General features: G+C 37.6%; 1 protein-coding gene across 1 annotated transcript in view; it reads right to left on the bottom strand.

Annotated features, from left to right (window-relative positions):
• The window catches only part of DCTN4 (dynactin subunit 4), a 31,105-nt gene that overhangs the window by 8,575 nt on the left and 6,880 nt on the right, over positions 1 to 15,650 (bottom strand). The window contains exons 4-10 of the mRNA XM_007118371.4: positions 13,454 to 13,497; positions 11,229 to 11,336; positions 9,564 to 9,637; positions 9,218 to 9,330; positions 8,787 to 8,896; positions 3,893 to 3,966; positions 725 to 779 (exon numbers count right to left, since the gene is read on the bottom strand). Of these exons, the coding sequence (XP_007118433.1) occupies positions 725 to 779; positions 3,893 to 3,966; positions 8,787 to 8,896; positions 9,218 to 9,330; positions 9,564 to 9,637; positions 11,229 to 11,336; positions 13,454 to 13,497 (578 nt within the window). The remainder of the gene's footprint in view (positions 1 to 724; positions 780 to 3,892; positions 3,967 to 8,786; positions 8,897 to 9,217; positions 9,331 to 9,563; positions 9,638 to 11,228; positions 11,337 to 13,453; positions 13,498 to 15,650) is intronic.

The following is a 15,650-nucleotide window of genomic DNA, read 5'->3' as shown; positions in this document are numbered from 1 at the left end:
TGATTGTTTAAAGTTTACAACTCTTGCCCTACCCAGGTCACCACTTAAGGACTAAAAAGAAGGAAGCCCTCATAAATAAAATATGGGAGCCACAGGCTAGCCAGATATATTAGCATAGAAAAAAAATGGCACATCAAGACTGTAAAAAACTTTTAAGATTTCTTGAACCATAATTTGCCCTTGTTTGGTATGCTCTTTACATTAGCAAAAAAAACAAAATTAAAATGAACAGGGACTATAAAAGTGTCTTTATGAGCAGCATGAAAGAACTAAGACGGTGCTGCAGAACACTGTGCAATTCGCTGGGGTGTCTGTGTGTGGGAGATAAGGACCTCAAAGAAGAGAGGGGCTGTGGTAAAGAAGAAATCTAGTTGATTCCTGATATCTCACACATACACACACATGAGATGGTGGAGAATCTCCTGGCTGGAGGAGAGCTGAAGATGCCTGTGGGGTCTAACATCTCCTTTCTTTCCCTGCCATGATTCTACCTCAATGTAATGTGCACACTGCTCCTTCTGCATATATTTCAAAGATGCTGTTATCAAGAATCCCAGCCTAAGGACACTTAAAATCTCAATCACTTAATTATTTCAAACTTTCTTCTTTTTTATCCCTTGCTCATTGCATCCCATGTCAAATACACACAGCCACCACATACACATATGCACACATCTTTGTTCAATTAATTACTTCTCTTCCCGTAAATAAGCATGGTACTAACCTTCATGTAGCGAAGGTTGGGAATTGACATGATTCTCACTTCTGGGATATAATTGCTAGGCGTGAATAAAAAAATGCATTAATGGTCATTGGAGTCTCTTAAAATTGTTACTTTTTTTTTTTAAAGCTAGTGCAGCAAAGAAATGATTTCTTCGCGTTAATTAGAACATGTCAGAGAAAATTTTAAAGAATCATACCACTACGATAAGAACTTAAGATATGAAACCAAACTGGTAATGAATTCTTTCTGAAATCTTACATATACTTCTAGTTTAGAGCCTATATGTGTGTGCATCATGGCAGATATCTCTACCTTATATATGTATTAGATATATTTTTTGAGATTTTTATTAACTCATTTCTGTAAATCTATAGGCAACTGCTTACAAGATCCAAGACTGATTTAATAATACATTATAGGGGTATAAAAACACTACCACATACTTACTACTTTTATATAGCACTTACTATGTGTAACATTTGAAGTATGTTACCAATATTAACTCATGTAATCTTCACTGCAACTGCGTAAAATAGATATTACTATTATCCCCATAATAAAGAGGAAGAAACTAGGCTTGGGAGAAGTAGCTTGCTGGTAAGCGGCCAGCATTCAAATCTAGGCAGTCTGGCTGCAGGGTCCTTGCTCTTAACCACTATGTTACGCTACCTCTTTATAAGACAATAGAATTTTGTACTTATATGTGCTTGTTCTGGACTCAAAACCTCAAAACCCAGGTTCAAATTCCAGCTTAGTGTTTATATACCAAGATACTTCTTTATAAAGAGCAGGGCAAGATATTTACCTCTTTGTGTCTCGGTTATAAAATGAGAACATTGAAAGTACCTGTATCTTGAGCTTATTGTGAAGAATAAATTAAATAATAGTGCAAAAAGTGCTTGGAACAAAGCATGCATAAATGTTATTGTGCATATATTAACATAAGACAAAATCTACTGCAGAAACACTACAAGTGGGCAGGGGTAGGAGTGCATCTTAGCATTAAGGTATTTTAACTTCAGACTAGGTATTTTTCATGACAGTCATCAGGACTACCTGAGTAACTTGATACAAATTCAAGAGCCCCACTATCAAGGATTTGGATTTAGCTGGTCTGATGTGTGACCAGAACATATGTATTAAGATTCCCCGGTGACTCTGCCCCAATGCCAAAAGAAATGCACTTTTTTTCAAAGCAATCTTAAGAAATTGATGCAAAGCACATTCTGCCATTCAGGATTTCTGTAATGAGTGTAATTCTTAATTAAGAAAGGAGTTTGTACCATACTTCACATGCCATTTTTCTAGTCCTAACCAGTCATGCATTAAGTAATAGTTGGGAAAACAGAACATACTGTATGGTGATTTACAGTTACAAAGCATTTGTGAACATATAGCTCATTTGATCCTTCTCAACAACCACAAGAGAGAGGCAGGACTGGTGTTATGCCCATTTCAGAGATGAGGGAAATCAGTTTAGACAAATTCTGTGTCAGAACCCATATCTGGCCCTCCTAGTTCCTTCCTCCTAAGTCATGAGACCAGTACTTCTCTGCCATTTTGACTGCCAATGATTTCTTTTTAATTGTTGCATAATATTCTACATGAGTGTATCTCAATTTAATCAATTATTTCTTTGTTAATGGTTAATCAGTCTGACATTAAAATTGTTTCCAGCTTTTTGCCTTTAAAATGTTATAACACACATCTTTACGTATTGGTCTTTATATATTGCTTTGTTTCTACAGAATAGATTCCTGAGATAGCACTACCAGGTTAAAAGGTCTATGTCATTTTGTCTTGATATTCCAGGTCTCTCTCCAAAAAAAGACTCTAGCAATTCAGTCTACAAACAATGTATGCAAGTATGTTCACCCACATGCTCACGAGCACTCAATACTACTTATTATTAAAAATTTTTCCTATCAAGTCTCAGCATCTTTCCATATATTTACCGGCCATTTGGAATTTCTTTTCTGTGAGCTACATGTTCAAATCCTTTGCCCTACCTCATCCCCCCTCAACAAGCCCATTCCAGGGATATTCAACTTTTATTTATCATGGAGTAGCAAATATTCTTTCTTGCTCTACTGTCCCAGGACTTTGTTGTCAATTTTGGTTTTTACAACTCATATCTTTCTACTAAGGTCAAAGCTGGCTACTTTCCTTAGTGGCTTCTGGGCTTCCTGCCTTACTTGGGAAGGGCTCTCTCACCCTAAAGTCAAGACAATAGTTTCCTAATTTTTCTTGTTTGATAGATGATTTTCATACACAAAATTCCCTTCTACTGACAAGTCTCAATGAGTTAACGCTAATTTAATCACTTTTATCCCACTCAACAAAGCATTATCAGAAAACAGTTAAATAGCATGAACATTGTTACAGGGATATTCCTCCATCTGCTATATTTTATTTTATTAATTTTTTTTTTTTTTTTTGCGGTATGCGGGCCTCCCTCTGTTGTGGCCTCTCCCGTTGCGGGGCACAGGCTCCGGACGCGCAGGCTCAGCGGCCATGGCTCACGGGCCCAGCCGCTCCGCGGCATGTGGGATCCTCCCAGACCGGGGCGTGAACCCAGTTCCCCTGCATCGGCAGGCGGACGCGCAACCACTGCGCCACCAGGGAAGCCCTGGGAATGATCTCTTAAAGAAATTAATAAAATAGGGCTTCCCTGGTGGCGCTGTGGTTGAGAGTCTGCCTGCCGATGCAGGGGAACCGGGTTCGTGCCCCGGTCCGGGAAGATCCCACGGCTGGGCCCGTGAGCCATGGCCGCTGAGCCTGCGCGTCCGGAGCCTGTGCCCCGCAACGGGAGAGGCCACAACAGAGGGAGGCCCGCATACCGCAAAAAAAAAAAAAAAAAAAAAAAAGAGATCATTCCCAAACGGAGGTACTTTATCATTTGTGATGAATGACTAGTGACTCTCTAACCAGCAACATACCACATTGCCACAGACCATACTATCACGTGCCCTGATATAACGCCCTGGATTCTGCATCCGTAAATTTGCCTTCAACTTCCTGGTATGTATTTCAAAAGCAAAACAGGAACAAAACAGCAAGATTATTCTGAAGTAGTTTCTCTTTCCTTTTTTAAGCCAAGAGTAAGCACATGTCACAGTGAAAAAACAAAAACAACAGTAACCCAAAACACCAATCCCAAACACTCACACAGCAACCAGCTGGATTTTGAATTTGATAGATGTTGGATTAAATTCTGGCTTGCTCAGATTATGTTCACATTTCTAAAAAGAAAAAAATATGTATCAGAGGAAAACAGGAACACACTCTGCTGATCCAGAGACCTGCCAAATCCAGAAGCATAGCATTTACTACAGTTTGGTTTTATTTTGCTGCAAGATCACAGATGTTTTGAAATAGAGTGTATACTACCCATAACCAAAATATACAAAAGATGTTTTGGGCTTCTAGAAATAAGCAACCACACTATCAAATATTAATAACCTTGTACTGCTTCAAAACTACTGAAATAAAAACTAACACAGACTTCTTATTAAGCGTGAACGATGTGGATTTTTCTGAGCTTTCCTCTTATTTTGTTTTGTTTGTTTGTTGGCCCGTGCCTTGTGGCACGCGGGATCTTAGTTCCCTGACCAGGGATTGAACCCGTGCCCCCTGCAGTGGAAATGTGGAGTCTTAACCACCTGACCACCAGGAAAGTCCCTTCCTTGTTTTCTTTTATATTATTATTAGTCCTTTTTAATTTCCTTTCTACTAGCCTAAAAGATTTGGTTTAAGTGAATTTAAACATCACATCAACTTTATGAGGTAGGTTAATTAGTATTGTCCCTATGTCACAGATGATAAAAATGGGACACAGGAAAGGTATATAATCTGTGCAAACTTCACAGAGCCAGTGAGACTTGGAGCTGTGATTTAAATCCAAGTTGTATGATTCCAGATCTCATGCTTTAAAATACAGTAACAATTACTTGCTTACTTTCTTCAATGGGTTCCACATGCATCCAGTTAAAACATTTTTTTAATGGTATAAAAAAGAAACAGTGTAAAGATACCAGTTACCTGTCCCACTGTTCCTCTCCCCAGAGCCAACAAGCTTCTCATGTGTTTTCTCACAGATAGCTGATGCACATAGAAGTATACACATACATCACCTTTCTTTTTCACAATAACACAAAAAGAGAACACTTTATATTCTTCTGCCTTCTTCACTGAATCGATCTTGGAATGACATACCAGCACACACATATGTACCTCTGTGTCCTACTGTAATGATTTCCATAACTTATGTAACCAGACCCAAATTGATAAATGTTTCCATGATTTTGCTACTACAAATAATGCAGCAATGAGCAATCTTGTATGCAAATCACTTCCCACACGTATAAATGTATCTGTAGGATAATTTCCTAAAAGTGGGTGCATGTATTTATTATTTTGATGGATATTGCCAAACTGCTAACTTTGCCAATCTGATGATTATGAAATGGTTTCTCACTGTAGTTTTAATGTACATTTCCCTGATTACTGTACATGTTTGTGTATCTTTCCTATTTATTGGGTATTTGCATTTCCTCTGCCATAAATTGCTAGTACCTACTTGTTATTTTTATACTGGATATCTTTCCCTTACTGATTTGCTATACTTCTTTAAATATTCTGGATACTAATTCTTTGTCAATTATATACCTTACAAATTACTTTTCTCAGTCTATGGCCTACCTTTTCATTTCTTTATGGGTTTTCTTTGGAATGGGGGTATAAATTTTACTTTTAATGTGTCAAATATACAACTTTTCCTTTATGGTTTGTCTTATTTTCGGACTACTCCCTTAACTAGAAGCCATAAAGAATATTCTCCCATATTTCGTTCTAGACATACTGGTCATCATATTTACTCTTTAAAGTTTCCAATGCTCCTGAAATTGACTTTTGTGTATGGTGTGAGTTAGAGATCCCATTTTATTTTTTTTTCATAGAATCATTTGACCTAGCAAAATTTCAATAGTATTCTTTCCCCAGTGACCTGCAAGGCCATATTTAGTAAAATCAAGTTTCCTCACATGCATGAGTCTGTTTCTGCTTTCTCTATTCTATTCCAACGGTCTATTAATCTAACATACACAAATATTTTTTATGTTTATATATATATATATATTTTCCCTCTTTTCTTATACAAAAAGTTATGCACCTGCTGCGTACCCTGCTTTTTGCATTTAAAAATACATCCCACATTAGCACATTCTGTTTTATAGATTTTTGGTACTCATTGTGTGGATGTACCCTAACCTCTATATATTTTGGTTTGTAGAGGTGTACCTTCAGGGCAGACTCCTAGAAGTGAGATTGATGGGTCAATATGGAACTGATTTTTTGCCTGCTGGATCTGTCCATTTCTGAGAGACAGGTGTTGAAGACTCCAACTACGATGGTGGACTCATCTATTTCTCCTGCAGTTCTATCAGGTTTTGCCTCACACAGTTTGACACTCTATTGTTCAGCACATACACATTAAGAATTGTTACATCTTCTTGGAGAACTGACCCCTTTACCACTATATAATACCCTTCTTTATCCCTCATAACTGTCCCTACTTTGAAGTCTGTTCTGTCTGAAATTAATATGGCTACTCCTGCTTCCTTTCAATTAGTATTGACATGGTATATTTTTCTCCATTTACTTTCTTTTTTAATTTTTGAATTTTATTTATTTTTTTATACAGCAGGTTCTTATTAGTCATCAATTTTATACACATCACTGTATACATGTCAATCCCAATCGCCCAATTCATCACACCACCATCCCCCACCCCCCCTGGCTCCCAATTCATCACACCACCATCCCCCACCCCCCGTGGCTTTCCCCCTTGGTGTCCATACGTTTGTTCTCTACATCTGTGTCTCAACTTCTGCCCTGCAAACCAGTTCATCTGTACCATTTTTCTAGGTTCCACATACATGCGTTAATATATGATATTTGTTTTTCTCTTTCTGACTTACTTCACTCTGTATCACGGTCTCTAGATCCATCCACGTCTCAACAAATGACACAATTTTGTTCCTTTTTATGACTAAGTAATATTCCATTGTATATATGTACCACAACTTCTTTATCCATTCATCTGTTGATGGGCATTTAGGTTGCTTCCATGACCTGGCTATTGTAAATAGTGCTGCAATGAACATTGGGGTGCATGTGTCTTTTTGAATTATGGTTTTCTCTGGGTATATGCCCAGTAGTGGGATTGCTGGATCATACGGTAATTCTATTTTTGGAACTTCCTTACTGTTCTCCATAGTGGCTGTATCAATTTACATTCCCACCAACAGTGCAAGAGGGTTCCCTTTTCTCCATACACTCTCCAGAATTTGTTGTTTGTAGATTTTCTGGTGATGCCCATTCTAACTGGTGTGAGGTGACAACTCACTGTAGCTTTGATTTGCATTTCTCTAATAATAAGTGATGTTGAGCAGCTTTTCATGTGCCTCTTGGCCATCTGTATGTCTTCTTTGGAGAAATGTCTATTTAGGACTTCTGCCCATTTTTGGATTTCTCCATTTACTTTTAATCTATATGTGTCTTTATATTTAAAGTGGGCTTTTCCTTTTTTTTTTTTTTTATAAGTTTATTTATTTATTTTTGGCTGCCTTGGGTATTCGCTGCTGTGTGCGGGCTTTTCTCTAGTTGTGGCGAGCCGGTTTCTCATTGCAGTGGCTTCTCTTGTGATGGAGCACGGGCCCTAGGCCTGCGGGCTTCAGTAGTTGTGGCTCGTGGGCTCTAGAGCGCAGGCTCAATAGTTGTGGCGCATGGGCTTAGTTGCTACGCCACATGTGGGATATTCCCGGACCAGGGCTCAAACCCGTGTCCCCTGCGCTGGCAGGCGGATTCTCAACCACTGTGCCACCAGGGAAGCCCCTTTCTTCCTAAAAAGGTTTTTCAATATAGAGATTTTTTAACATATGCAAAAATACAGAGTAGTATTATAAATCCCTTGGTACCAGCCACCCAACTTCAACAATTAGCAACGTGTTAGCAACAGTGGCCAATCTTGTTTCACCTAGACTTTTACCCACTCCCTATGCCTGACTATTTTGAAACAAATATCAGACATCATGTCATTTCATCCTTAAACATTTTGGTATGCAGCTCTAAAAGATAAAGACACTTAAAAAAATTAACAATACCATTATTATCCCTAAAAAAATGAATAATTCTTTTAATAGCATTAAAAAATCCAGTCAGTATTTAAATTTCCCCAAAGGTTTCACTCATTTTTCTTTCCTCCCTCCCTCCTCCCCTGGTCCCTTTCTTTCTATCTTTCTATGCTGTGTTTGAATCAGGAATTAAAGTCTATACGCTGCGTTTGGTTGATAGGCCTCATAAATCTCTTCTAATCTAATGCTGTGTTATTTGATAACAGGAGCTACTAGTCACATGTGACTATTTAAATGAATTTCATCTTAGAAAGATTCAGGCCCTCAGCTGCACTACCATATTTCAAATGCTCAGTAGCCACAGGTGACTAGTGGCTAACATGCTGGACTATGCAGATAAAGAACATTTCCATCACCACAGAAAAGTTCTGTTGGATGGTACTGATCGCAAAGGTTTCCTTTCCATTTTTTTTTCATACTTTGTTTTCTTTTACAATGTTTCTTTTATTTATTGAAGAAAGCCTGCTGTTAGTTTCATAGATTCCCAGAGGCTTTTGCTGATTTTTCTTCTTTCTTGCTTTCTTCTAAATTGATTTTTTTTATTAGTCCTTTTTTTCCCCTCTCTACTGGCCTAAAACCTTTATATTCTTTCACTATTCTTTTAGGGGTTAGCAGTATGAACTTAAACTTCAAATACCCGAGCTTCCACATCTGTAAAACAAGGGTAACAACAGTACCTACCTCACTGAGTTAGGGGGATTAAGTTTATCTTGAAAGTTTTAAAATAGTGCCTGGACACTGGAACGTTATCTACAAGCACTTTCTACATTTACTACATTCCAGAGGTTTTGCTACTGACCAGATGCCAATCGTGTTTATTTTTACTTTTCTCTTACACAAATGACAACTCTACAGAAAGGAATACTTACTCGGCAGCGCAGGGACCGTTTGATCAGAAGATGCTTGTGACGAGGATAGAGCTGTGAAGCACAGATTGGCTGGAAGTCAGGCTGTAAGAGGCGCTGCTGAAGGGTGGTCACTAGCATGAAAGGCAGAAACCAAGCTTGGTTTATAGTGACTTGCTCAAAATCAGATGTATATGAGATAATTACACAAAATAACACTGCCTTTGTGAATAGTGCTCTTCAAAAAACTACAATATAGAAATTTGACAGATGTTTTAAAGTTCTTCAAATGATTACATCTATTTTATTTTCTACATGACTCATTTTAGTACTAACAACTATGCTATTAAAAATCTCAAATCAAAAAAAAAAAAACTCAAATCACAAGGCATACAAGTAACAAAAACAGAATTAGATGTAAAATAGCAACAAAGCAGAATCATGTATAAAATTACCCTCTGTTAAATTTACTGGTCTCGTATAATAGTCTTCAGGTAGAGGTTCCACTTCATCTACAGCCTGAGCTGGTTCAACCTTTATCTCTTTCTGGTCCTCTCCTTCTTTAAGGCTAAAAGATAAAAGCCATCATTTCTCAAGGGTTCACCTGAATATCTTCAAAGTCCATGATATCAATAATTGAAGTATTCCTCTACTGTAGAATATTCTTTCTGTTTATGTTTTTCCTAAGTATGAGTATCTTCTTCCCCATTGGCAACTGTTATTAACTTTAAAACCACATTCCTTCAATGTTCATTTTGATATCAGCTTTTTCCCTAAAAGCCATTTAACGTCCAAACTTACGAAAGTCCAGCAAGAGTACTGATGGTTGTACCAGCTCGTGGTCGCTGAAGCCTGGTTCCAAGACCATATTTGTCCTAAACAGAGTTCAGAAATTCCTATTAGAAATTCTACTTTTATACATCCTGTGTATCAAAATAAAGAATATTGGGAGGGACAGCATGAGAAGCTCAGGGAAATAAGCCAAAAAAAAGCGCTAATTTTAAAGCTTCTTTTAAAGAGAGTAATTGTAGCCCACATCATCTTACTCTTAAAATAATAAAAAAAGCACCAAACATGGAGATCGAAACTACATTAATGCAGTGAAAATGAGCAAAATGTGATAATCTAAGAATATCTAAGCTATGGCTTAGACAAGAACTATGTGGAGTATCTAAGACACACGATGAACGTCTTCTTGGAACACCAGTGCTCATCTGCTAACTTCTTCAGGGTTAGCAAGAATCATAAAAGAGAACTTACCACTACATGAATAGTATGTTGCTGTAGGCCCCAAAATAGCAGCAGGTTGCAACAGAGACAAAAAAATGCAGCATAAGATAGAAGCAAACTCATACAGCAGGCAGGTTATATGGGAAAGTTGGAAGAATAACACATTTAATTCAAATTCCTCTCCTAAATACACTAGTGCATATGCTGATTATACCACTGGACTGTTCAAAAAATTCACTGAGACTTCATAAAAGTCTCTGGCAAATATGGATGCTTTGCAAGTATTAATGTTTTATTAAATTCTAAACTAGGTATTTTTATATGAACCTTACCAATTCTTAGGGTTTTAATGCCTTAACTAATTCTCATACAGAGGCAGTACAAGAAGTTCATTAACCTTTACAGGTCTCATTCCCTTCAGTGTAAAATGGGGATATACCACCTACTACACAGGATTGTTGTGAGGATTACACAAAATAACATGTATAAAGTGCTTAGCACAGAGCTTGACACATCATTGCTATTCAATAAACATTATTTATTAAATGCCAACCTGCTTGGCTCCAAGCAAACACACAGAAAATAAACTGTTCTGTGAGAACAAATAAAACTTGGGGGACAATAGCAAAAGCTCCAAATCCTAATTTCTTGCTTCTAACTGGTAGTTTACAAATGAGTAGAGAATGACTTTTGTACATAATTCCTATCAAAAATTACACCTGCATATATCACTACTTATTTAACCACAAAAATGCTCTGTGTAAAAGTCAGGGTTTTTTATACTGGAGAAATATTGGAAGGGGCCAAAAAATTATGGTAACTAAAGCTGGGAAACCTCTACTACCAGGATGCCAAAGGTGGGTGGGCTACATAGGTAATATGGATAAAACCTACCACTCGCCCATATTCTCCTGACTTTCTGTAATATCCAAAAGCTGTAAATGTGGGTGCCTACAAAACTAAACTGTAGCCTCTTTATCAATAATCAGAAGAGAAAGGGGTGTGATGGAGAAAGAAACACAAATGTACTTAAAACTCAAAGAACTCAAACAGAACTAATGATATGGCAAAAGCATAACCACTGGACTTAGACACCTATCACTTGAGGAACCTTCTTCTGCTAGCCATCGTTCAGGAATCTAGGGACAATGGCCACTTTCTGAAATGTTCCCTGTTCTTATGCCACACCGGTCTTGATCCATGAATTGCAAACTCCTTTTTGTACCAATTTCTCACCGAAAAGGCCAAAGGCATATAGTTTCTACGCCGTGCCAGTTTCTTGCGATCTCGCTCAACCTTCTCCTTCTGAGCAAGCTGCTGGTAATATTCAATCAGTTTGTTCATCTGTAAGAAATCAAAGACTCAGTATTCGTTTCACGAAAAAGCTAACAAGAACCTTACAAAATTAATCAACTCCACTGACTAGACATAAAATGAAGAGATAAGACAAATTTATTAAGGTGGGCAAGTTTGCCCTCTTCTTGAAAGAGAATTTGTCTTCATTACATGATCTATTTTCAGAATTGAAATGGAAACTTCAAGTTCAACAACAGGAAGAAATGAACAATGAAAAGCCTTGAAAATTTCATGTTCTCTTTTCACTGCTCTTTAACTTCATTGCTTACTTCCCCTCACAAGTGCTCCTATTTTCTCTGCATGACCAGAGGACCACCTATTTCCAAGGATGTGACATTTCATACTTTATTTTCTCCCACTCTCCATCACATATTTTCATTTAAAAAATATATTTTAATCATAAAAGCAATAAATGATAACTGTGAAAAGCTCAAACAATATAGAAACATAAAGAATAAAAAGTGAAACTTCTCTTTTATCTCTCAGGCCTAAGTCCACCCTTCCCCTCACCACAGGTATCCACCAATAGAGTTTAGATACCTTTCTTACACACTTACAGACACGGGTATGATATTATATCCTGCATACATTAAAAAATGCATGTATAGACATATCACTTTTATATGTGTAAAATAAATACAGCTCTTTTTATTTTTCATATAAGGGGAAAAAACTTACTATTTTAAAACTTTTTCACTGTAAGTGCCATGAACTTTCCATTCAGTACAAATAGATCTACCTCATTCTTTTTAAAGGCTGCATCTTATTAAATGGTACAGATGTCCTAAAGGTATTTAACCATTTCCTCTGAGAGCACTTAAATGGTCTCCTGGTACCCACTCTTGTCCTCTCAATTCAGCAGTAATTATTTTTTAGAAACACTCACCTGATCCTGTCAGCTCTTTTACTTTAAAGGCTTCTCAGACTCCTTAACTTGGTCCACATGGTTCTGCAGTCTGACCCCAAATCCTTTTCTCCATTCACCTACTGCTGTGCTCCACTCTGGCACATTCACCTTCTTGTCTATAACTTGCTTTGCCCCTTCCACTTACAAGCTCTTTGCCTATGCTGTTCCTCCACCCTGAATTCTTTCCCTTCTCTGCCTGTCATCCTCAGATCCTAGCACAATCCTCAGATGTGGACCTACCTAGTTGAAATTCCCCCTAATAAATGCCCACATGCAGTTTTTCTCTCCTTCATATTACCCTGAGTTTTTCCTTTAAATGGGGATTATTTAATTGATTTTTGTTTTCCCATTAGACTTAAGCTCTATGAGGGTAAGGACCATGTACTGCTATTGTTCAGCACAATCCCTGACACACAGTATGCAGCACATGCTTGATAAGTGTTTGATAAATGAATATACATATTTTTGTGCATAAGTACAAGTATTTCTGTAGGTCAGAGTCCAGGAAGTAGATACTGCTGAGAGACCAAGAAATCTGTACTAATTTACACTAACAATAGTATATGTGAAAAGGTCAAATTCCATACACTCCCATCCAAGATATTTTCAGTATTTCTCATTTTTGCTGATGTCATAAGTGAATAATTATAAATTGTGATTTAATTTGCAGTCTGTACAACTTCATTTCGATAGCATTTTATCATCTTTCTAATATTCTACTTCCAGGGGCAACAAAATCAGTTCTAAGGTATACTGCAGAGATCAATTCACTGTGAACTATTAAAGGATGTCTAAATCATGATTCTATAAGCAACCACTACTGAGTCCAAGGGCATCTTCCAAATTAGTGGTGTTTCCAAGAGTTAAAATGTTTATATGTTGATGGTATTTCTGAGAACAAATGGACCCTTAACACAGTTGGTGGGTACATGGAAAACAGAAACGTATCATTTCCCTTTTCCAATTCACAACCTGAGTACAGAACTAAAACTACACCTAGGTTTCTCTATTAACTTAAGTCAGACTGGAAAAAACTGCCACTGTGATTTAATGTCTTACAACGAGTAGCACTTTATAAGTGTAAAAAACACTAAAATACACATCATGGATTTATAAGCATATACCATATACACTGATAAAATGGTCTTTTTCTTCATCTTTTCTCATTTCATCCTCTCTCTGATGACCCTTTACTTACCCGTTGCGTGTGATGATTTTCAGGTTCCTGCCAACCACCACTAGCTGCAAAATGAAGGAATATTAAACAAGACTTACATAATTTGATAATTTTATTTTCACAAAAACAGGTCATCTGCAGGTCACAAAATAAAGCTTAAAAACATAAAATCACACAATTTCCAAGAAAGATCCTAGAAATTATACAGACCGAAGGGCTCAGAATGAAATTTTTCTTTAAATATAATGATGGTGATAATAATAACCACCACTAGGACCACAACTACAACTAACACATGTATAACTTCTGTGCCAGGTATTTGAAATGTATCACACTTCATTTTATTCTCATAATAACCCTCTGAGGATTTCCCTGGTGGATCAGTGGTTAAGAATCCACCTGCCAATGCAAGGGACACGGGTTCAAGGCCTGATCCGGGAAGATCCCACATGCTGCGGAGCAACTAAGCCCACGTGCCACAACTACTGAGCCCGCACGCTGCAACTACTGAAGCCACGCGCCTAGAGCCCGTGCTCCGCAACAAGAGAAGCCACCACAATGAAAAGCCCGCGCACCGCAACGAAGAGTAGCCCCTGCTCGCCGCGACTAGAGAAAGCCCCTCGCACACAGCAACAAAGACCCAACGCAGCCAAAATAAATAAATAAATAAATAAATTCATTAAAAAAAATAACCCTCTGTAGTAGGGACTCTCATTATTAGTCTTATTTTACAAATGAGGAAATTGAGGCTCATTTAAATTAAATACCTTGCCCAAAGTCATAGAGATAGTAAGCGGTATAGCCAGGATTCAAACTCAGGCAGTCTGACTCCAGAGAACTTGCCCGTATCTGCAACACTGGGCAATTTCTGTGTTCTACGACCTCAGTTTAGAGAAGAGTTTCTTACATAAGAGACAAAAGCACAAATCATAAGGGAAAAGATTATTCCAGAAGGCTGAAAGTAAAACCATAATGAATACTTTCAACAAATGGTGCTGCAACAATTTACAAAAAATTAACCTTGACCCTTACCTCACAACATTTACAAAATTTACCCTGAAATGGTAATAAACTTATATGTAAGAGCTGAAACTATAATATTTCTAGAAGAAAACAGAAGTGAAAATCTTAGCGACCTTGGGTTACGCTAAAGTTTCTTTACTAGAACACAAAGGGCACAACTATAAAATAAAAAACTGATAAACTGAACCTCATCAAAATTAGAAACCTGTAGGACTTCTGTGGTGGCGCAGTGGTTACGAATCCGCCTGCCAATACAGGGGACATGGGTTCAAGCCCTGGTCCGGGAAGATCCCACATGCCAAGGAGCAACTAAGCCCGTGCGCCACAACTACTGAGCCTGCGCTCCTAGAGCCCGTGCTCTGCAACAAGAAGCCCCCACAGTGAGAAGCCCACGCACCACAATGAAGAGTAGCCCCCGCTCACCACAGCTCGCCCAAGTGCAGCAACAAAGACCCAATGCAGCCAAAAATAAAATAAAAATAAATTAGAAACTTGTGTTCTTCAAAAGACACAGTTGAGAAAATAAAAAGGCAAGCCACAGATTGGGAGAAAATATTTGCAAAATATATATTCAACAAAGGACCTGTATCTACAATACAGAACTCTCACAGCTCAATAAAAAGATTAAAACTCAGTTTAAAAATAGGCAAAAGATTTGTACAAACACTTCACCAAAGAAAATACATAGATGGCAAACAAGCACATTAAGAAAATGCAAATTAAAACCACAATGAGGTATCACTACCCACTCACTAGAATGGCTAAGATGAAAAAAAAAACCAATACTAATAGTTGATGAGGAACTGGAACTCTCCTACACTGCTGGTGAGGACCCAAAATAGTACAGCCACTGTGGAAAACAGTTTGGCAGTTTTCAGTCAAGGAAAACATACACTTAACCGTATGACTCAGCAATTCCATTCCTAGGTATACACTCAAGAAAAATGAAAATACATATTCACACTAAGATTTCTAGGCAAATATTCATAGCCAGCTTTATTCATATGAGCCTTAAACTGCAAAAAATGCAATGTCCATTAACTGGAGAATGAATAAACAAATTATGGTATATCCATACAATAGAATACAACTCAAAAATAAAAAGCAAAAACACGAAGGAACCTCAGAAGCATTATGCTAAGTGAAAGAAGACAGACACAACAGACTAAACTACTCCAATTATATAAACTTCTAG

This window comes from Physeter macrocephalus, chromosome 8, assembly GCF_002837175.3.
Source record: "Physeter macrocephalus isolate SW-GA chromosome 8, ASM283717v5, whole genome shotgun sequence".
Classification (NCBI taxonomy): domain Eukaryota; kingdom Metazoa; phylum Chordata; class Mammalia; order Artiodactyla; family Physeteridae; genus Physeter; species Physeter macrocephalus.
Note: the sequence above shows the minus strand (reverse complement) of the source record. Positions and strands in the feature narration are given on the sequence as shown.